Source organism: Abramis brama (assembly GCF_963993115.1).
Source record: "Abramis brama genome assembly, chromosome: 24".
NCBI classification, from domain to species: Eukaryota; Metazoa; Chordata; class Actinopteri; order Cypriniformes; family Leuciscidae; genus Abramis; species Abramis brama.
The window spans coordinates 25,263,898-25,283,736 of NC_139986.1; the positions used below are offsets into that span (position 1 = coordinate 25,263,898).

General features: G+C 35.9%; 1 protein-coding gene across 1 annotated transcript in view; it reads left to right on the forward strand.

Moving 5' to 3' along the window:
• srcin1b (SRC kinase signaling inhibitor 1b) overlaps positions 1-19,839 on the forward strand; it is a 51,485-nt gene that overhangs the window by 12,428 nt on the left and 19,218 nt on the right. Inside the window, exons 2-8 of the mRNA XM_084102500.1 lie at positions 3,764-4,022; positions 8,961-8,984; positions 13,836-14,037; positions 15,696-16,021; positions 16,924-17,696; positions 18,047-18,130; positions 18,326-18,366. Of these exons, the coding sequence (XP_083958626.1) occupies positions 3,828-4,022; positions 8,961-8,984; positions 13,836-14,037; positions 15,696-16,021; positions 16,924-17,696; positions 18,047-18,130; positions 18,326-18,366 (1,645 nt within the window). The 5' untranslated portion in view covers positions 3,764-3,827. The remainder of the gene's footprint in view (positions 1-3,763; positions 4,023-8,960; positions 8,985-13,835; positions 14,038-15,695; positions 16,022-16,923; positions 17,697-18,046; positions 18,131-18,325; positions 18,367-19,839) is intronic.

Here is a 19,839-nt window from a genome sequence, read left to right on the forward strand (position 1 = left end):
GTCAAGCTCTGACTCAACCACTGGTGTGAATGTAGGACTACCTGTAATATTTATCTGAATATTGGCATGTGGGTGGGACAAAAGGGCTGGTAGGGTAGGAAAGCCTGTTTGGAAATAATTATTATTATCATGTTTGGTGCACCTAGTAGCACAGAAATTACACACTTCAGCTTTAATGTAGGTTACTCGTGGCCATCAAGGTGTAATTTTCCCCCGTCAGTCCTGGTAGCTTGCTTATTATTATGTTTGCATGTAGTTCATATGATACACAAAAAACCTTCTCTCTCTTTGTCAAGTCTTTGATTTTAAGTGATCTTTTGCTAAAGAGGAAATAATTATAATACTATAAAACTAATACTAAACTATAATATTATTTCACTGATACTAAAATAACACTGAACCATAAATATTAAACTTAATATCTCATCTGCCACTGTTGATACTACAAATGAATTGTGATTGGGCAAGATTTGGCTGTGATTTTGCGGTCAAAGACGAACGTGTAGATTATGTTTACATAGAAAAACAATGGAAAAGTAGAGCAGTGGCATGGAAAAACTGTAAGTACCTCACATTTCTATCTTCTATTGCAGTTATATTATTTAGTTGACTCCATCCCAGTTGTTGTTTTTTTCCAAATAGTGTTATGAATAAATGATCTGTAATTAGTATTAAATGTTAATTGTGTGTGCTCACCTCAGACTGCTTTTCAGTGTTCATTGCCTTCTGATGGGAAAATATGTTAGCCCAGCTGGGTAGACTGTTTACACACCAACAGACATGACTTCAGTCCCAAGAACGTTCAATCATAGTGAGATGGATGAGTATTTTAGAGTGCTACCTTTTTTACTTTAGCTTTTCTGCTTCCTGATGTTGTTTGCAGCTTAAAATGGCGTCATATGTCTTTAGAAGACTTGGAATATAGACCTTAAGCGCCAGAGAAACGAGGGCGCCGCCATCTTTAGAATATTGTCTTTGAACTTCCGTTTTTGCAGTCGCTCTGTATATTTCTATGGCATTGCTGTCCAGGAGTAATTAGCTTTTGAAGTGGATTTACTTAATGTAAAGTTAACGAAAGTTATCATGAGGATTGTAATGTTTGAAGAAGATGTCTTAACAAATGTCAGTAGACCGGGAAGATTTTAAAACGAGCCGTTCTCTCATAAATACGCAAGATCGCTGTGAAAATACAGACCGGAAGTCAAAAGACAACGAGCGCAGCGCTGAAAAGGGGCGGGGCTACATAAGGTCTATAGAGCACAAGTTGTATGGACTACATTTATTGTGCTTTTTAATGTGTATGTTCCTGAAAAAGCTTGTAATATTCAAATTGTGAATTCTGTTGTTGAATATGTAAAACCTAATTACTCTCTCATTGGTCGATTGCTCTAGTCTCCGCCCACTTGTCCATCTCATTATTAACAGCTGCTCTGGTGTAGAATAGGTCTAAAAGCTCTTGTGGTAGATCAGCATGTGACGGGACTGAATCCATTCTCTGAAACGCTTTATCCATATTCCCTGCGGTATATGCTAATATAATGGTTCCTCCTTTGATCTCGCACCTCTTCAGTGGTTTTGTTGTTTTGGGTGTCTTTATTAGTTTGGGCCTCTATTTTGGGCTCCTTGGTGGGTGTTGTGTCTTCACAACACTGAGAAAAACATTCTTCTTTTGAGATGTTGTCTTTGGACTTTTTCTCCTACTTATTTTCATGTTCGACCTGCTAGAATGTCTTGAGTGCAGGTTGCTACACATTATTTTAAAGTAGGGTGATTAAATATATATATATTTTTTCGAATATTATTTATTTATTTATTCGGTTCATTATTTGGTTGGTTAATTGGTCAATATTTGGTTATTTAGTTATTTGGTTAGTTGTTGGTTGTTTAGTTATTTTTTTAGTTATTTAGGTAGTTATCTAATTTTTTATTTAGTTTGTTTTTTATGTGTCAAAAAATTATTAATTAATATTAATTTTTATTATTATTATTATTAGGGGTGGAAGAACGATGCCTCATCGTAATCGTTAGATTATTTGATTAATCGATAGATCCTTAGTTCCAGCACTAATTAGCTAAAACTGTATGTATAATAATTATAAAAGCTGTCACTTTAAATTTTATGTTAAAGGTAGGGTATGGGATTTGCAAAATGGCCGGCAGATTTTGAAAATACACAACTCAAATGGTCCTACCTTCTTTCCTCCAACGCTGGCCCTGACTCCACCCATTCATGTGGAGGATGGGGGAGGGGGGTATGGTACGACCGTTTGATTGACGAACTTACTGTCCAATGATTCTAGGTGGTCTTGGAAATGATTGGCTGGAGTTTTTCGAGTCCTGCCCGTTCCACAGATGATTAAATTGCTTAATTTTCATTTCAGTGCTTCTAACTCAGTGGCTGTAAGTGGGTTAGGAATAGGATTTCAAATGATTTTGAAAAAATGGAAAAAATCTCCCTTTTTTTTTTTGTAGAGTAAAGTTCAAATAAACATTTGCAGTATGTGTGCATGACATGATTCTCAGCTTAATAGCAGTATGGCGAGAGAGTCCAGAGGTTGTAAGCTGTGAGTTTCTCAGTTTGACAGGTCAGACAGCATTAGTGTTGGCTGACATGTGCTAGAGCTCGCTGTGCCAGATCCTCCAGCAAACACACACAAAAATCATCATTCTTCCATCAGCACAGGGTTGCCAGGCGAGGTATGACAACCTGGCTGTTTTATCATGTTTAGCCTTTATCACATCGGCAGACAATTTCCGACCCACCATCTCCCAGTCTTATCTACATCCATGATTTCCTTCCCTATTGAACATGGCAGTTTTCCCTCCCGTTGAGCTTGAGAGATATGACTGTATCGTTCACTGCATGTGTGAAGACCTCAGGGTTTAACTGTATGTGAATGTCACGTCTTTTACTGTTACATTACACTGTTGCTTCATATTGGATCAGTTCATTCAGACATTTTAGCTGTACTTTTTTAATTAATAATATTTGCTAATTATGTTTGCAATACTACTATTGCTCATATTTCAGGTTAGTGATTTGAACAAACTTATGGTGCACCGTTTATGCTACGATGTGAATGGACATAAAATCTAGGGATTGGATTATTAGCAATTCATTCAATGCAAATAAAATCTGGATTTAAATGTTCGTGGGCCATATCATAGTGGTAGTACTCACTTCCCAGTGTTATTTTAGTATTTATTAATATTTATTGAAGAGATTTTATTTTTATATTTTCAGTTTTTTTATTTTAGTTAAGTGGTTGTGTGTAATATTAGCCTAAAAACCATGCACCAATAAAAAAATAACATTAAAATTTTATTTTACAGTGTCCATGTACATGTTACATGTACTTACCATAGTAATAACAGTAAATTACATGCAACTAACCCTCAACCAAATCCTACCCTAACCCTACAGTAAGTACATGTAGTTCATTAATATTACTCAGTACTTAAATGTATAATTACATTGTAACAATGACACCTTAAAATAAAGTGTAATAATGGATAATTAACTATTACTAAGTACATGTAGGAACATATAACTATGTCAGCTTAAAAGAAAGTGCTACCAAAAATAAAATACAGCTGAAATAGCATGCCATCCTCGCATTTTAGAGTACATCATCATATTTTCAAGTACAATGCTCTTATCCTAATCTTGCACACCGTTTAGTGTGTATATATCGAATGGCTCCATCTAACATGCCAGATATCCAGCTCTTAACCTTTTGCTTTTACTTTTTTCACCTCACAGTGTTGCGACAGAGAAGGAGAGAGGGAGAACTAGAAGAAAAAATTGTGCAGATAAAGTGCTTGTGATGTTGCGTGGGGAAGATGCAGAATATCAGCGGCGCTATCACACTCTGGGCAGTAACACACGCCGCCTCTCCAACCCCGACATGGAGGCCTTCGCTAAACTCCACAAGAGCAGCGACATGGAGCATCAGAGGAACAAATACCCTCCGCAACACGCCGCTACGCTGGTCAACACCAACTGTGCTCGGCAGCAGCAGGTAACGTGTGTGTGTGTGTGTGTGTGTGTGTGTACCCTCCTTAACACGCCGCTACGCTGGTCAACACCAACTGTGCTCGGCAGCAGCAGGTAACGTGTGTGTGTGTGTGTGTGTACCCTCCTTAACACGCCGCTACGCTGGTCAACACTAACTGTGCTCGGCAGCAGCAGGTAACGTGTGTGTGTGTGTGTGTGTGTGTGTGTGTATATCCTCCTCAACACGGCGCTAGTGTGTGTGTGTCAACAGAGCAGGTCTAGTGATCAGAGTAAGTGCTCCAGATATGTTGAGCCTTGATGATTGTACCTGTGTGTCGGGTCCGTGTCGACTCAATTCCCCTCCACTTGCTTAGCATCAATGTTCTAAGAATGTTTTATGTTCTATCATCATGATGTGTAAATGTTGAAAAGGCCTTTGATTAGTGTTTTTCAGCTGGTCGTGTTTTTTTTTTTTGTCCTGGTTTTTTCTGTTCCTCTCTTCTCTTCTGTCTGTCATACTTCCTCCCACCTCTAATCATCTCTTTCAACATCCTCCTCCTCCTCCTCTTTGCAGTCATTTATTTCTGTTAGTAATTTTATTACTTAAACTTATTTCAGTTAGTTGGCAAAGTTTAAACAAATTATTTCGTTTAAGTTTTTCATCTAATATTTTTATTTTATTTCAGCTTTATTTCAATTAACAAAAATATTTGTAATAGTTTTTAAGGTGCGATCACAATTTCCATTAATTGGCAAAATTTTGCGGTTGAAATCCGGTCATTTCACGAGATTCGAATAAGAGCGAAAAAGTTCACCTGGCAGATTCCGCTCATTTTCAAGTTGGTCACATGACTTCGCTGCGCTGACCAATAGAAGCTTCTTAGATTGAAAGTGACTCCTGTGTGAGGAGTGATTTTTACATTGCACTATTGACAATAGACAATTGATCTTTTTTTTTTACTCACAAAATGTAACTTAACCTTTTGTTTTATTTAACAATAACATTAACATTCTAACATACCATAGAAACCGCATAGCAACACCCTGGCAACCACCAACAACAGCCTGACATCATGAAAGTGGAACTTTCGAATGCTCAAGCACTTTAATTGTCTTTACAAAAGCAAATAGCTTATATTTGCAGTTATGTGTAAATCCATATTGTAATTTCCTCCTTTCTTTTCTCTCTTTCTCTCTCTCCTCTCTCTCTCTCTCTCTCTCTCTCTCTCTCTCTCTCGTGATCTATTCCCTCTTTTCTTTTTTACCTCCTTGGAATCTATCTGTCCTTGCTTGTATTTGCTCAGTATGTTTGCCCATTTGGCTGCATCCACCGTCTCCAAACACCGCTGGAATGAGAAAGAGAGAGAAGGGAGTCTACCGTTACCATGGCAACCGAGACCATGTAGGGAAATCGATGATATCACATAGCTAGCTGGCATATAGCAGGAGCGTACTGAGACAGAGAGGGAGGAAAACCACTGAAGGACAGAGACAACATGACACGCCATTCTCTTTTTACCTCCATAACGTGACGCGTTTGTGCATGAAACGACAGAACACGTAGGGCAGGATTTGGCTTTATCATTCAGGAGTCGATTTTACGTACTGTATCAGAATGTGAGTTTGCAGTGGATTGTGGGAGTCTGATCCCCTCCTGAAACTCCACCGGCACACACTTTTGAGGAGGCTTTTTGACTGGGACGTGGAGGCTGAAGGTCAAGTTCACCCTCCCGATCGTCTTCACGTATCCCAATGGTAATGCTTCTTAAAATGTATTGTTTTTCAGTCTTATTGCAATAACCTTAATGTTAACAGGCATTAAATTAGTGCATTAATATTGGCAGATTTCATGCATTACAACAGTACAATGACTAAATGGTTATTTGGCTGTTAGTTAGTTCAACAACATTTAACAATTAGCCAAAAGGGAAACTTGTTTTGCATAGGCAATTATGATGACAAAGCGTTTTCTTTGGAAGAACGTGCACAGTAAGACCAGGAGCGTGTATTAAAGAAAATAGGGTCAATTATGATTTCATTGTTGGCTTTGTAGAGTGAGAGGAACTAAGAGGTTATTAGAGTCCATAGATGGAGAAAGTGCAGAAGAGGAGCGGAGAACTAGCAGGAGAGAGTCGACCGACAATAGAGCGAATTAATTAGTGATGCTATCACGCCTTCATCAGTCTATGAGGACATGAGAAATCCACAGTGAACGGAAAGAAAGAGGGAGAGAGAGACTGACAGCCTGATGTTTCATTGAGGAAGTAATCAGGTGCCAGTAGTGAGTGCGTGTGTGTGTGTGCGTGTGCGTGTGAGTGCATGTATGTGTGTGTGTGTGTGTGTATGAACATGTATTATGGTGGGATCTGAAAGCATGAGCATGCACATACCGTTTGACTTCTGTATTTTGACATACTTATTATTGAAAATGAATATTCAAGAATTTTTTTTTTTTCTTGAACTATATATTTTTTTTAAAGTTGTACTTTAAGATGTAATTCTTTATTTGTTTCACATAAATATTTTGATTTCATTTAATAATAATAATAATAATGATTAATAATAACAATAACAATAGTAATAATAATTAGTCCTCTCAAATCGATTAATCGCGATTAATCGCATCTAACATAAAAGTTTGTAAATATATAATATTATGTGTACATTTTATATATATATATATATAAATATATATATATATATATATATATAGATAGATAGATAGATAGATAGATATACATGCACATACAGTTTACTATCTTTTATGGTAAATGCGATTAATTGCTTTGACAGCACTAATAACAACAAAAATTATTATTATTATTTTGAGAGGTTTTTGACATTTTTTTCATCTAGAATAATATGCACTGATGAATTGTGCACAGTAAGTCAGGAATGTGTTTTACAAAAGTAAAGTGGAAAGGGTCACATTTGCATTTTACTTTTATCGTTATTTTTTTAAATTATTTTTTATTATTATTATTCATTTATTTATTTTTTTACTTTTTATAGTTCTAATCAGTTCCAAGGTAATTTTATTTTATGTTTTGCATACATTTTTATTTAATAATTATAATAATAATAATAATAATAATTCTTGGTCATCTTCTTAGTTTGAGGCCTTTTGGATGTTTTCTTCATGTAGAATAGCTTGCACAGATGAAATGTGCATGATAACATCAGGAATGTGTTTCTGGAAGTAAATAGGGACATTGAATTTAATGTATGCTAAATTGTAGTGATGTTGTAGAGGTCTGTGTCGTCATAGCAACGGTGTAGGTGGTTGTATGACATGCAAGTATAGAAGCAGGTGTGGCCTGCCGCAGTGTCTGTGTGTGTGTGTGTCTGAGAGAGAGAGAAACACACACACACACAGAGAGAGAGAGTGATGTCTGTGTGGGTATGTTTGCAAACCTAAGACATAAACAGACAGAGAGACAGAAATGTGACGAGAGGAAGGTGGGCTTGCTTGTTGTGTCGGTCAGGGTGGGTCTTCATCTCATTTCTGAGCTACAGTTACTGTAACTAAAAGCCTTCTGCTGCTGTATGTGTGTGTTCTGACGTGTGAATTAGTGTATTAAGAAGTGGCTTCTGGCATTTGCGTTATGCTCTGATGCACACACTTTTGCTGGTCTTAGCGATTAGCTAAATAGTATCTCAGAACGTAGTGACCTAGACAGCATTTTAGGACAATTAAATCGAACAATTGAACGTGTCTGGGCAGAAATGTTTTGTAGGCACTTAATTATGTTTTGAGATGCCACCAGTATGAAAGATGCACTTTTTATGGTTTAAATTGGCTGTGTCCAAACTGAAAAATGGTATCAGGATGTGTCCAGATCCAGGGGTTGCATAACATCCCGTCTAGCACAGATGTGTGCTACCTATCATTGTCAGTGATAATAACCCACAATCATGTGTGTGTGATGGTTGGCTAAAAGACTGAAATTGGTTTTGGATATAAAGTTTAAGAAAAGTACATTTATTTACAGTTGAAAGCATTAATATTTGCTTGGTTATTTCTAAAGGTCACATAATTGGTTTCAAGATCAGTAAATGTGATGTTGGAAGCCTGAAAAACAATTTCCTTCATGCAAAAAAAAATGGCCTTTGGTTTTTGACACAATCAAGAACTTTTCTTACCTTTTGTGTGAAATATGAGTATGAATATGTTTAAAAATGCTTTCTTGGGACTTCCTCATTGGTTCTATTGGCAAATAGCAAAAGTGTCTTATGTTTACCAAGGCTGCATTTATTTGATCGAAAAATACAGTAAAAACAGAATTACTGTGAAATATTATTACATTTTAAAATACAGTAGTCAACATTTGAAGTGGAGAAAAACCTTTCATCAAAGTTATACATGAATTTTTAACAATACTTTGATTAACTTTTTTGATCCACTTCAAATGTTGACTACTGTACTGTATATGCTTTGTGTTGGAAAATATTTTAAAATATAATTTATTCCTTTAATGTCAAAGCTGAATTTTCAGCATCATTACTCCAGTCTTCAGTGTCACATGATCCTTCAGAAATCATTTTAATATTCTTATTATTATTAATGTTGAACACATTTCTGCTCCTTAATACTTTTGTAGAAACTGTTAGTTTTTTTTCAGGATTCTTTGATGAATAGAAAGATTATACATCTTTTGTAACATTATAAATGACTTTACTGTCAGTTTTGATCAATTTAAAGCATTCTTTACTCCAAACTTATAAATTCTAGTGTATGTGTTTAAATGAATGTAAGTTGCTGCCTTAAATTTTTAAGTACAATCAACTTGTTTGGATGTTTAAGTCATGTCAACTTAAATTACATTAAACTGACTTAAAATGGCTTATTTTGAGTTAAAGTAATGTAAAAACATATGTCATGACTTATTGATCATATATTATTTTACAGATGCATTATAACTCATTACTTTTTCTCTTCTCTGTCCCTCTTTAATTCTCTTAGCAACCACATTACTGGAGTTTTAAGGTAAGATGTCTCTCCCTCTCCAGATGTATGTGCATGCATGTTTATCCGTGTTTCTGCATGTACGTTTGTGTGGTTTAATGATCCTCAAGGAAAATTTCAGATGCAAAACATCACAATATATGCGCACAGTGCACTAAAACTAAACGATGCATGACACAAAATGGCACTGAATTAATGAAATTCATATATTTCATTCATTCAGTGCCATTTTGTGTCATGCATCGTTTAGTTTTAGTGCACTGTGCGCATATATTGTGATGTACCATACTTCAGCTGGTCTATGAATGGTGAAATGCTGCTCCATCATTCCTCACTGGGAGTAACATTTAGCTTTAAAGCGTGCGCGATGATTCCTGAAGGATCCCCAGTCAGTGCATACTGTGATAAGCCAGCAGCTCTTTTGGAACATTTTTCGTGGAAACTATATGGCAAATTATTTATTTATAGACTCTATGCATTTCCTGGAAATCCACCTTCAAGACAAACTCCTCCACAAGGTTCCAGTGCACTGACTCACCTCTATTGTAAATGCAACCTACGACACATTGGGGACTTCTGCAGGTCTTCAAGATGTGAGAAGTGAGAGCAGCTCTGTATCTCCTATCTTTGGCATTGAAACAATCCTGGAACTCCTCCAGACCTGAGATATGCCTTTCACAGGCTCAGAGAGAGAGAAAGGACGGGTGTTAAAGAACCCTACAGAGCATCCTGGGCCTGATTTGGTCAAGCCGTACAGCCTTAGGCTACGTCTACTCTAATCCGGTTATATTTGAAAACGCATTACTTTTCTCTACTCTCTTAGAAGTACAGGTTCTATGGAGAACTTTAAAGAGTTCTTTCAGGCATATACAACCTTTTCGTGGATCATATCATGGGACCATTTTATGGATTTAGTTTTAATAATTTTTTTAAACATACTCCCCTGATTTCACAGACAAGGCTTAAGATAGTCCCAGACTAAAATGATTTATATTGCTAACTGAAAGCAACTTGCACTGAAATATCTTAAAATATGTCACTGCCATTGTTTTGACTCACGATGCACACCAGTAATGTTTATAGGCACGTTAATAAAAGCTACTTAAATGCCCTAATTGAGGCCTAATCCTGGCTTAATCTAAGCCCTCTCTGTGAAAAAATTTAAATAACCCATTAAACACGAGTATTATGCAATTATTTGAGACATTTCTCCTAATATAGAACCTTTTCGGCATAAAGAGTTCTTTAAATATTGAGTCAAGACCCTTACTATCTGATATCAGTTTGCTTCTCAAGTAAAGAATGTTTAAATATTTGTACTGGAAAACAAGACAAAAATACTTGAATGAGAGCAATTGCGTTTTAGATCATACATGTAATGTCGATTAAGTGCGATCTGGACACACCAGTAAGTGGTGAGATATTTTGCTATGATGCCGGTGCCAGGAGAATAGCATGAGAACTGTATTATGTCTGGTCTCTCGGGATCATCTCAGTGAGCTTTTATGTAAGTGATAATGTACATCCAGCCGGTTGTTATTGCAGAATAAACCCTGATGTGAAGGAGAGGTTAAATATTTTATTAGTTCACCAATCTCAAAACTTCCTTGAAGAAAAAACTTTCCTATAGCAAGCGCATAGCGCTGGCTTCAGTGACCCAGATGAGCCTGTGTTATGGTTGTTATCGGGGAATAATAGTGTGATTGACCAATCAGAATCAAGTATTCCACAGGGCCGTGTAATAATGTTTTACGAATGCACAGTAAGATGATTTAATCATTTTTCAACATTTCAGTGTGTAAAAGAAACTTGGAAAACGCTAGTGTGGACGGAGAGCATTTTGCAATGAAAATGCCAGTTCCGGTTGTAACAAGATGAAGGTAGACATAGCCTTAATAGTCGAATTCAACTCCCCGGAGAGCTGAACGTGACAAATCTGAAGTGTTCCTGAGATTCTTTTGAGCAAAAAACGTACCTTCAGCTTTTTCTTAGTCTGCTCTGTCCCTGCAGACAATGTCTATTCCTTTGGATGACAATTGTAAGCTCTCTGACAGGTTCTGGTGTGTGGAAAAGCATGGCTCGCTTTAGTTAAATTGGCCCCAGGTGTAACAATGAGCTCATGCTGGACTACAAGAGAACTGTCCATGATACTTTCATCGCTGTTGGATTTTCTCACATTCTGAATATTAATAGTGGATATCAATAATGAATAGATTTTTAAAAATTCAACATTTTATAATTAGTTGCCATTTAGACATTTCATACTGGGCAATTAAAAATGCATTTATAGCTGGGACAAGTGTCTTGCTCAAGGACCCGGGGATGTGGCCAATGATCTGGAGATTAATGCGCGGGTTTATATCGTACTGGGGCGCTTATGTGCAAATGACCCGAGTTTGAGGCTCGTTTCTTGATCCCTGAATCCCTTGTCTCTAAATTGTTTCCTGTTGACCACTGTCAAATCATGTTAAAGGTAAAAAATCCCATAAAATATTTTAAAAAGGACCCAGTGTTAGCAGGACTAAGATACACTACTGTTCAAAAGAGTTCGGGAAGATTTAATGTTTTGAAAGAAGTCTCTTCTGCTCACTAAGGCTGCATTTATTAAGAAAAAAAATATTGTGAAATATTATTAAAGGTTAAAGTAGCTGTTTTCTATGTGAATATTTTTTAAAATGTAATTTATTCCTGTGATCAAAGCTGAATTTTCAGCATCATTACCCATCATAACTTATTTTTTTCAATTAAGCATTACGTTTATTTACTTAATTTTAAGGCAACGGGTTTACTAAAAGTGAACTGAACACTTTTTACATTGTGTACATGTATATTTTTTGTGCATTACACATTTGCATTATTGAATGAGCTTTCAGTTCTTTATATTAAATCAAGTCCCTACAGGTCTGACACACTGCACACAACTAGGGCCTAAGATGTCAGTCCTGGATTAACATTTTCCTCCCATGATCAATCGATCAGCAGCCTTTGACTGAGGTGAACAAGTTTGCATCCGTATGACAGCTAGATCAATATTACAAGGACTGAGTTCCTCGACTTCCCACTATGCTGTCTGTAAATCTCAGTTTCCAGGAAAAGTCCAGACGTGTTGTCTGTCTGTCGGCTACTTTGTTGTGTGTCTGGTGTTGGAGTGGCAGATGTTAGTTGTCATGAGCGAGAAAGCTTCATATTATACTATTTCATAAGCCATAAAAGCCTGATCAAATATGATAGAATCTGTCTATTATTTGATATTTTACAGGATCAAACACTCCCTTGTTGTTGTCAAGTCAATAGCAAACCTCCCTCTCTAGCCACATAAACACACACCCAGACTTCTCAATCAATGAGAGCTGTCATGTTGATGCTGTCATGCTAATTAATGTGTTTATTAAAGGGAAATGAGGTTAATTCACACTTATTGTGAAGCCATTAACCTGTAGCCCATAGAGACAGATGAGAGAATCAATGATGCTGAGGCTTTAGCATTGTGCAGTCTCACCAGAATCATGTCCATAACTGCAATATATCGCCAAACTGGTACATTTATTTGGTTTGTAAATAGATGTTTGAAACTTGTAACACATTCCCGATTACATCTCTCAGGAGAATGGCATTTCAGGACCGTTAACACCCATGGCATTCGGCATGGAGGGGCACAGCTGCAAACATCTGTCCTGTCAGTCAAGACTTCACACATTCTGATTGGGTAGAATACTGATCATAGCCATAGTCTTAGCCAATCAGAGGTGCAGGAAGAGTGTGGTCAAGAAAGTGTCTTATGACTGCAAACTTTCACTGTTATGTCCAGCCACATCTCTGACCTCCACGTGTGCGTTACTAAGATTTAGAAAGCAGATATTGGTGTGAGTAGAAACATTTTTTCTGAGTTTTGATTTTTGTCTGTCTGTTAAACTGTTTGACAATTTGGATTATTATTTTAGGACATATCTGGAACATGTAAGCTAGCTTTTTTGTATCATATTATTTCAATTTTAGCTCTAGTTTTTATTATGATTTGTGATTGAAAATACATTATTTTATATTTTAAATATTTTAAAATCCATTTCAAATGGATTTTTGAAATGGCTTTTTCTGTTTCAATATACACTGCTGTTCAAAAGTTTGGGCTCAATTTCATTTAAAAAAAAAAATAATAATAATTTTATTCAGCGAGGATGCATTAAATTGATCAAAGGTGGCAGTAAATAAATTTCAAATGTTACAAAATTTCAAATAAACGCTGTTTTTTTTAACGCTCTATTCATCAAAGAATTAAAAAATATATATCACGGTTTCCACAAAAATATTAAGCAGCAGAACTGTTTTCAACATTGATAATAATAATAAATGTTTCTTGCATCAAATCATTATATCAGAATGATTTCTGAAGGATCATGTGACACTGAAGACTGGAGTAATGATGCTGAAAATTCAGCTTTGATCACAGGAATAAATACAATTTTAACAGATATTACAATAGAAAACAGTTATTTTAAATTGTAATAATATTTCACAATATTATTACTATATTTTTGATCAAATAAATGCAGCCTTGGTGAGCATAAGAGACAATGTCTCTCAAAAAAATGTACACAATATAGTGTAAGTCTATATGAGTATAACAATAGCTATGAATTTAAGAATGTTTTCATATTTGGTTTGTGTCCCTTTGGTTCAGTGACAGCAGCAGTCGAGCCGATATGATCATGTTATCAGCATGATTTGAGAATGTGTTTGCCTGCATGGGTTTCCTTTCACTACTTGAGAGCAACTCCACACACACATCCTAATTTTCCCTAGACGGTCTTTTGCCTTCCCATCACAGAGGTATCATTCATTACCCTTGTAAAACTGTTCCTCCCTCTCCTGCAGGCCAGGACTCCTCGGGGCCCAGCAGGGCTCCAGCAACAGTCGCTGGGCGAGCAGGCAGGAGGGCGACTCTGTTATGCGTCTGCGGAGAGTTTGGAAAGCATGGCCGACGCTGAGCTGCCGCTGGGCTTCAGTCGCTCCAACATCCTCAGACAGAGTCTTCCACTGGCACGATCGCCCAGCCAAGCCAAGCTAAGAGCACCAGGTGGGATATACAGTGCCACATGTACACTTGTATGCCATTTTATTTCTGTTTTTTATGTTAGTCAAGCTTTCTTGCACCATGTGATTTTACCCACTCTATCTGACCTGGGTTTTTTTTACCAGTATTTAAATGAGCTCAATTTTAATTAGCTAACCTCCATATAGGGTTTAGTTCACATTGTCAGTCCTCTGGAAGAACATTAACGCTAAATACTGAGATGTAGGTGTTGAAGTGAGTATTGCTGTTAATATGCTCAAAAAAGTCATATTTAAACAAATGTTTTAAATTAGAAATATGTATTATATTACTTTTAATTAGATTTATTATAAAATTGCCAATTTTTGCATTTGCCATTTACCATACTATATTGCTTAAAACCTATACATTTTGTTTTAATTTCATTTTAATTAATTATAAGCAAATACTTCACATTTATTTAAAATTCTTAATTTATTACTGTTCAAAAGTTTGGGTTTTAAGATTTAAGTCTTACTTTCTTAAGTAATTCTCTATTCGCCAAGACATGTATAAACAGTAATATTGTGAAATATTATTACAATTTAAAATAGCTGTTTTCTATTTTAATATATTTTAAATATTTTTTTATTTATTCCTGTGATCAAAGCTGAATTTTCAGCATCATTACTCCAGTCTTCAGTGTCACATGATCCTTCAGAAACATTTCTGATTATTATCAATGTTGAAAACAGTTGTGCTGCTTAATATTTTTTGTGGAAACTGTAACATTATAAATGATGTAAACATTACCAATGTCTTTGCTGTAAATTTATTTAATCTTTGCTGTATAAAAGTATTAATTTATTAATTTATTAATTTTTTTGTATACAATTGAAATGCATAACTCTTAAACAGACTGAAATATTGGTCAAAATATAGTGCATGGTGCTATAGCAGCATCAGTGTCATGGGTTTGATTCTCAGGGAATCTAGAAGAAGTGTCTACATAAATATACATTTATTTTCCTGCATGAGCCATTTTTGATGCTTAATTTAGGTAAATGTTCTGGCTGGAGTTTTTACACTCTTAGCAGTTATGCAACTATCTAGACTGTGTCTGACAAAATCAATTATATACAGTTAATTTGACTAATATGACTGGACAAGTGGCATTCAATATTTTGTGTAGCAGAGCATTTCACTCTTGTATCTCTTCAGTTGTCTATTGTTTGTAACAGAGACTTACAGTTATGTGATAGTTTTCATTGCCGCTGTCCATATTGTTTCTGAAATGTCAGTTAGTCAATATTAAAGTCGGCATGAAACAAAAGTTGTGATAGTGTTTTCTTCCCACTGACGTATATCCGAGTGAAACGGCTTCTGGAACAAGAACAAATGTAAGGCGGGACTTGTCAATGGGGATTTGATTGGATGGTTGTGGTTTGCTATTGGTGGATCTCATGTGAGTGACAGGTTGCCCCGCCCTCTCACCAGTAAACACATCATCAAAGATGTCGCTGCAAGAGGGAGGGGAACTTATTTTGATTAAAGATTATTTATAATCTATTAAAAAATTATTAATGATGTGCACGGATAAATAATTTGTTTATTAAATCAACATCAGACTCACAGTTGTGCTGTTGTATGGCTGTTGTAATATCAGATTTAAACTAAATATATATTTTTGGTCTTTTTTCTAGCGGTGTTGTTTTTGCAGTTTGGCGACGAGACGCGGCGGGTGCACATCACTCATGAGCTGACCAGCATGGAGACGCTTCACGCACTCATCGTGCACATGTTCCCTCAGAAACTGACGATGGGCGCGTTGCGTTCGCCCGGCACGGCTCTCCTCATCAAGGACGAGGCGCGCAACATCTTCTATGAGCTGGAGGACCCTCGTGACATTCACGACCGCTGCCTCATCAAGATCTACTGCAGAGAAGCTCCGATGCGAGACACACACTACAACGCACAGCACGCAGCCCACCCCGTACACCACGCACACATCTCCAACGGAGACCTGCGGGTGAGTGTGTGTGTGGGACAGTGGACAAACACATCTGTTAGCTGTGGAACAAACACTTTATCATTTATTTTATGCCAAAATGTAGGTAGCTAAAAACAAAAAAGAAACAACTATTTGGTAAAAAGATTAAATAATGGGAAAAAATATTCATAAATTAAGTGTGTATTTTTATTTTAGATATGAATTTTCTTCATAAATTGTTATTTATACAAAGTTAATTATTATTATGCCTACCGTTAAAACAAGATTGGGGTCAGTACATTTTTTTGAAAGGAGGATTCATTAAATTGATTTTAAAAAAGTGTAACAAGATTTCTAATTTCAATAAATGCTGTTCTTTTGAACTTTCTATTCATCAAAGAATCCTGACAAAAATGTCATAGTTTCCACAAAAATATTAAGCAGCACAACTGTTTTCAACATTGATAATAATAATAAATGTTTCTTGAGCAGCAAATCATCATATTAGAATGATTTCTGAAGGATCATGTGACACTGAAGACTGGAGTAATGATGATGAAAATTCAGCTTTGATCACATAAATAAATTACATTTGAAAAAATATTTATTTTTAATAGATTTTTTTGATCAAATAAATGCAGCCTTGATGAGCATAAGATACTTTTTTTAACATTGTTTTTCTGTCATTTTCACAGTATAATGATGAGATAAAGAGATGATGATCATGATGAAGAATCGGTTGTGTGTGTGTATGACAGAGAAAACATGCAGTAGTGTGTGTGTGTGTATGACAGAGAAAACATGCAGTAGTGTGTGTGTGTATGACAGAGAAAACATGCAGTAGCGCAAATCTGTTCTGATGCTGTGAATTTATCTTGTCACATGTCATATGCATTTACTTCATCCTGTCTTCCTCTTTTCCATTCCGTCTCTCTCTCCAGAGAGAGCTGGTGTACACCTCGAGGGAATCGTCTCCCACGCGTCGATTAAACACACTCCCGTCTTCCTCTTCTCCCTCTGGTTCTCCGTCGCGCTCCCAATCCCGTCTTTCTTACACTGGTGGGCGTCCGTCCTCTTACGCGGGTCCGCATCAGTCTCCACAGCTCCACCCCTATCAGCACCAACACCACGCCCACCAAGGAGGCCACGCCCCCCAGCAGGCCCACCCTGCATTTTGCTCCTCCCCAAGTGCAATTCTGGAACGCCGTGATGTGAAACCGGATGAGGAAATAACATCATCATCGAAGAGCGTGGTGTTGCTAAAAAACGAAGCGATATACGCCGACCCGTACACGCTGGTCCAGGATCCTCGGCTCAGCGTGGCCTCACAGCAAGCTTTGGCTTACCGCCGTGGATCCGTACGCTCAATTGGTGGATACCCTGCCGCGGCATTACAGTGTGAGCTCGAGGGCGCCCTCTACAGGGCTGGTGGTCCCATATACGCAGATCCATATGCCACTATGGGTTTCCGCACCTTACCTCCAGCCTCGCCTCAGAAACTGTCTGATGGCAGGGATCCGTACGGGAGTCACCCAGGACGAGGGTCCCCTGGGAGACATGGGTTTCGTAAAGATGGCACTGTGTACATAGAGAGCCCCAAGAATCGTCCGGGAGGACCACCTCTGGAGCAGATATGTATGCTTGGGGGCCCCGGAGGAGACGGAGGGCCGATGCCAGTGTACGGCTCAACATTACCTGGAAACGAAGAAACCAGGTAAGAGTCAATTCTACTCTCCTGAAACGGCCAAAATAGCTGGTAGTCATACCACTTGAATGGGACATATTATGCAAAATTCACTTTTACATGGTGTTTGAACATAAATGTGTGTTGGTAGTGTGTGGACACAACCACCCAATAATGGTAAAAATCCTCTGGGAATGTAAAAAGTTTTGCAATAGAATGTAAACGTTTTGTGAGCAAATGCAAATGGGGCAAACGCAAAACATAATTTTTCCTCCCATCTAAATTTTTTGTCCCTTTAGGGCTTCATATTTCAGCATGGTTTGCTTCAACCCTAATTTTGACTAATTCTGTATGTATATAATGGTATTTGGTATTTTTAGAGATCGTATGGAGGCCATGGAGAAGCAGATAGCCAGTCTAACCGGACTGGTTCAGAGTGTTTTGACCCGTGGACCAGACAGCCCGTAAGAAATCTGATCTTCAGTTCAATACCACTGAATATCACTATCAAACCTGAAACTTTTCAATGACGGTCAAAGCTGTCAACACTCATTTTATTGTGGTTCTTTTACTAATGCCCCTCCATGCAACTTATAATAGCGTGTAAATGGTGTATGTGCGCGCTCCATGAAGATGTGTTTAATATGTTTGTCTTGCAGTGAGAAGGCAGAAACAGCAAGCGACTGCTCTGCACCAGAGAGTGAGTACTATACTGAATGTGTGTGAATATGGCTTAAGCATTTGTGGCAAACACTGTTAAAATAGTGTTAAATATCTAAGATGACATAGGCCTATCATATTAATGCTTGAACATATTAATGCATGAGCATTGTTCAGTTTAATAAATGAATCTTATTGACATCAATAGGTGACTGTAATGTCTCAACAAGGCCTGAACTGTTTGTGCTTTAGAATAGCTGCTACTAAACTAATTATGTTCGCAAGAATTTAAGTGATGCGGAATAGGCGTATCAATTAACAGGTCATTAAATGAGTGAATCATGCATGGTGTTAATAAGACACAACTGTGCGGTGCGCTGAAGAATGCTTATCTAAACGATAGAAGCAGGCCTAGTCCTCGAGGACTGCAGTATGATCGGTATTATAATGATGCTCATTTGGATTGGTTTACATTAGCTAATGATTATTTGTGTTTTATGGCAGTAGTCCATGACTGAGTTCATGATTTGAGTGTCAGTAATGTAAATTAATTTGAAAAATGTGTTAGTTCATGTCAGGTCTTCTAAACATTTAATACTGAATATTATATTATATTATATTATATTATATTATATTATATTATATTATATTATATTATATTATATTATATTATATTAAATTATATTATATTCTTAAATAATGTATATTTATTTAGATATTGTATTTATTTTTATTTATTTAATATTTATATTTATTTTAATAATGTATTTATATATATTATTTTTAAATTATATATTTTAAATGTATTTATTATATATATATTATATATTATATTATATTATTATATATATTTATTATAATTTAAAATACATCTGACATACTATTTTATATTATATTGTTATAATAAATCTATATATATATATATATATATATATATATATATATATATATATATATATATATATATATATATACAATTTAAAATATTTTATTTATATTAATATTTATTTGTAATATTTTAATTTATTTATTGTATTTTATTTTATATTTATGGTCTTTATTTTGTGTATTGATTATAATTTATAATAAATCTGACTATATATAGTATTTATTATAAATGGACGGACATGTATCCATTTATATTAAATATGAAATCATTTATTAATTATAATAAATACATTATTATTTTTAATTATAGATTTTTAAATGTTTTTTATTATTTATGTTATATCATGTTTATTATTATAATTTATAATTAATATATCTGACATATTATATTGTCATAATAATATATGTATGTATGTATATATTATATTTTATTTATTTATTATAATTTATTGTACACTAGAGTGTATTATTTTGGGACAGTTAACTGGTGATATTTTATTTATTTCAGCTGGAAGGTTTAGAAAGAAAAAAGGTATATTACTGTATGTCTGGTTGTATGTCGGTTTCCCCTACATCTGTTGCATTACAGATTGTGTTGCATTGCGATTTGTGCATTGCAATTTTG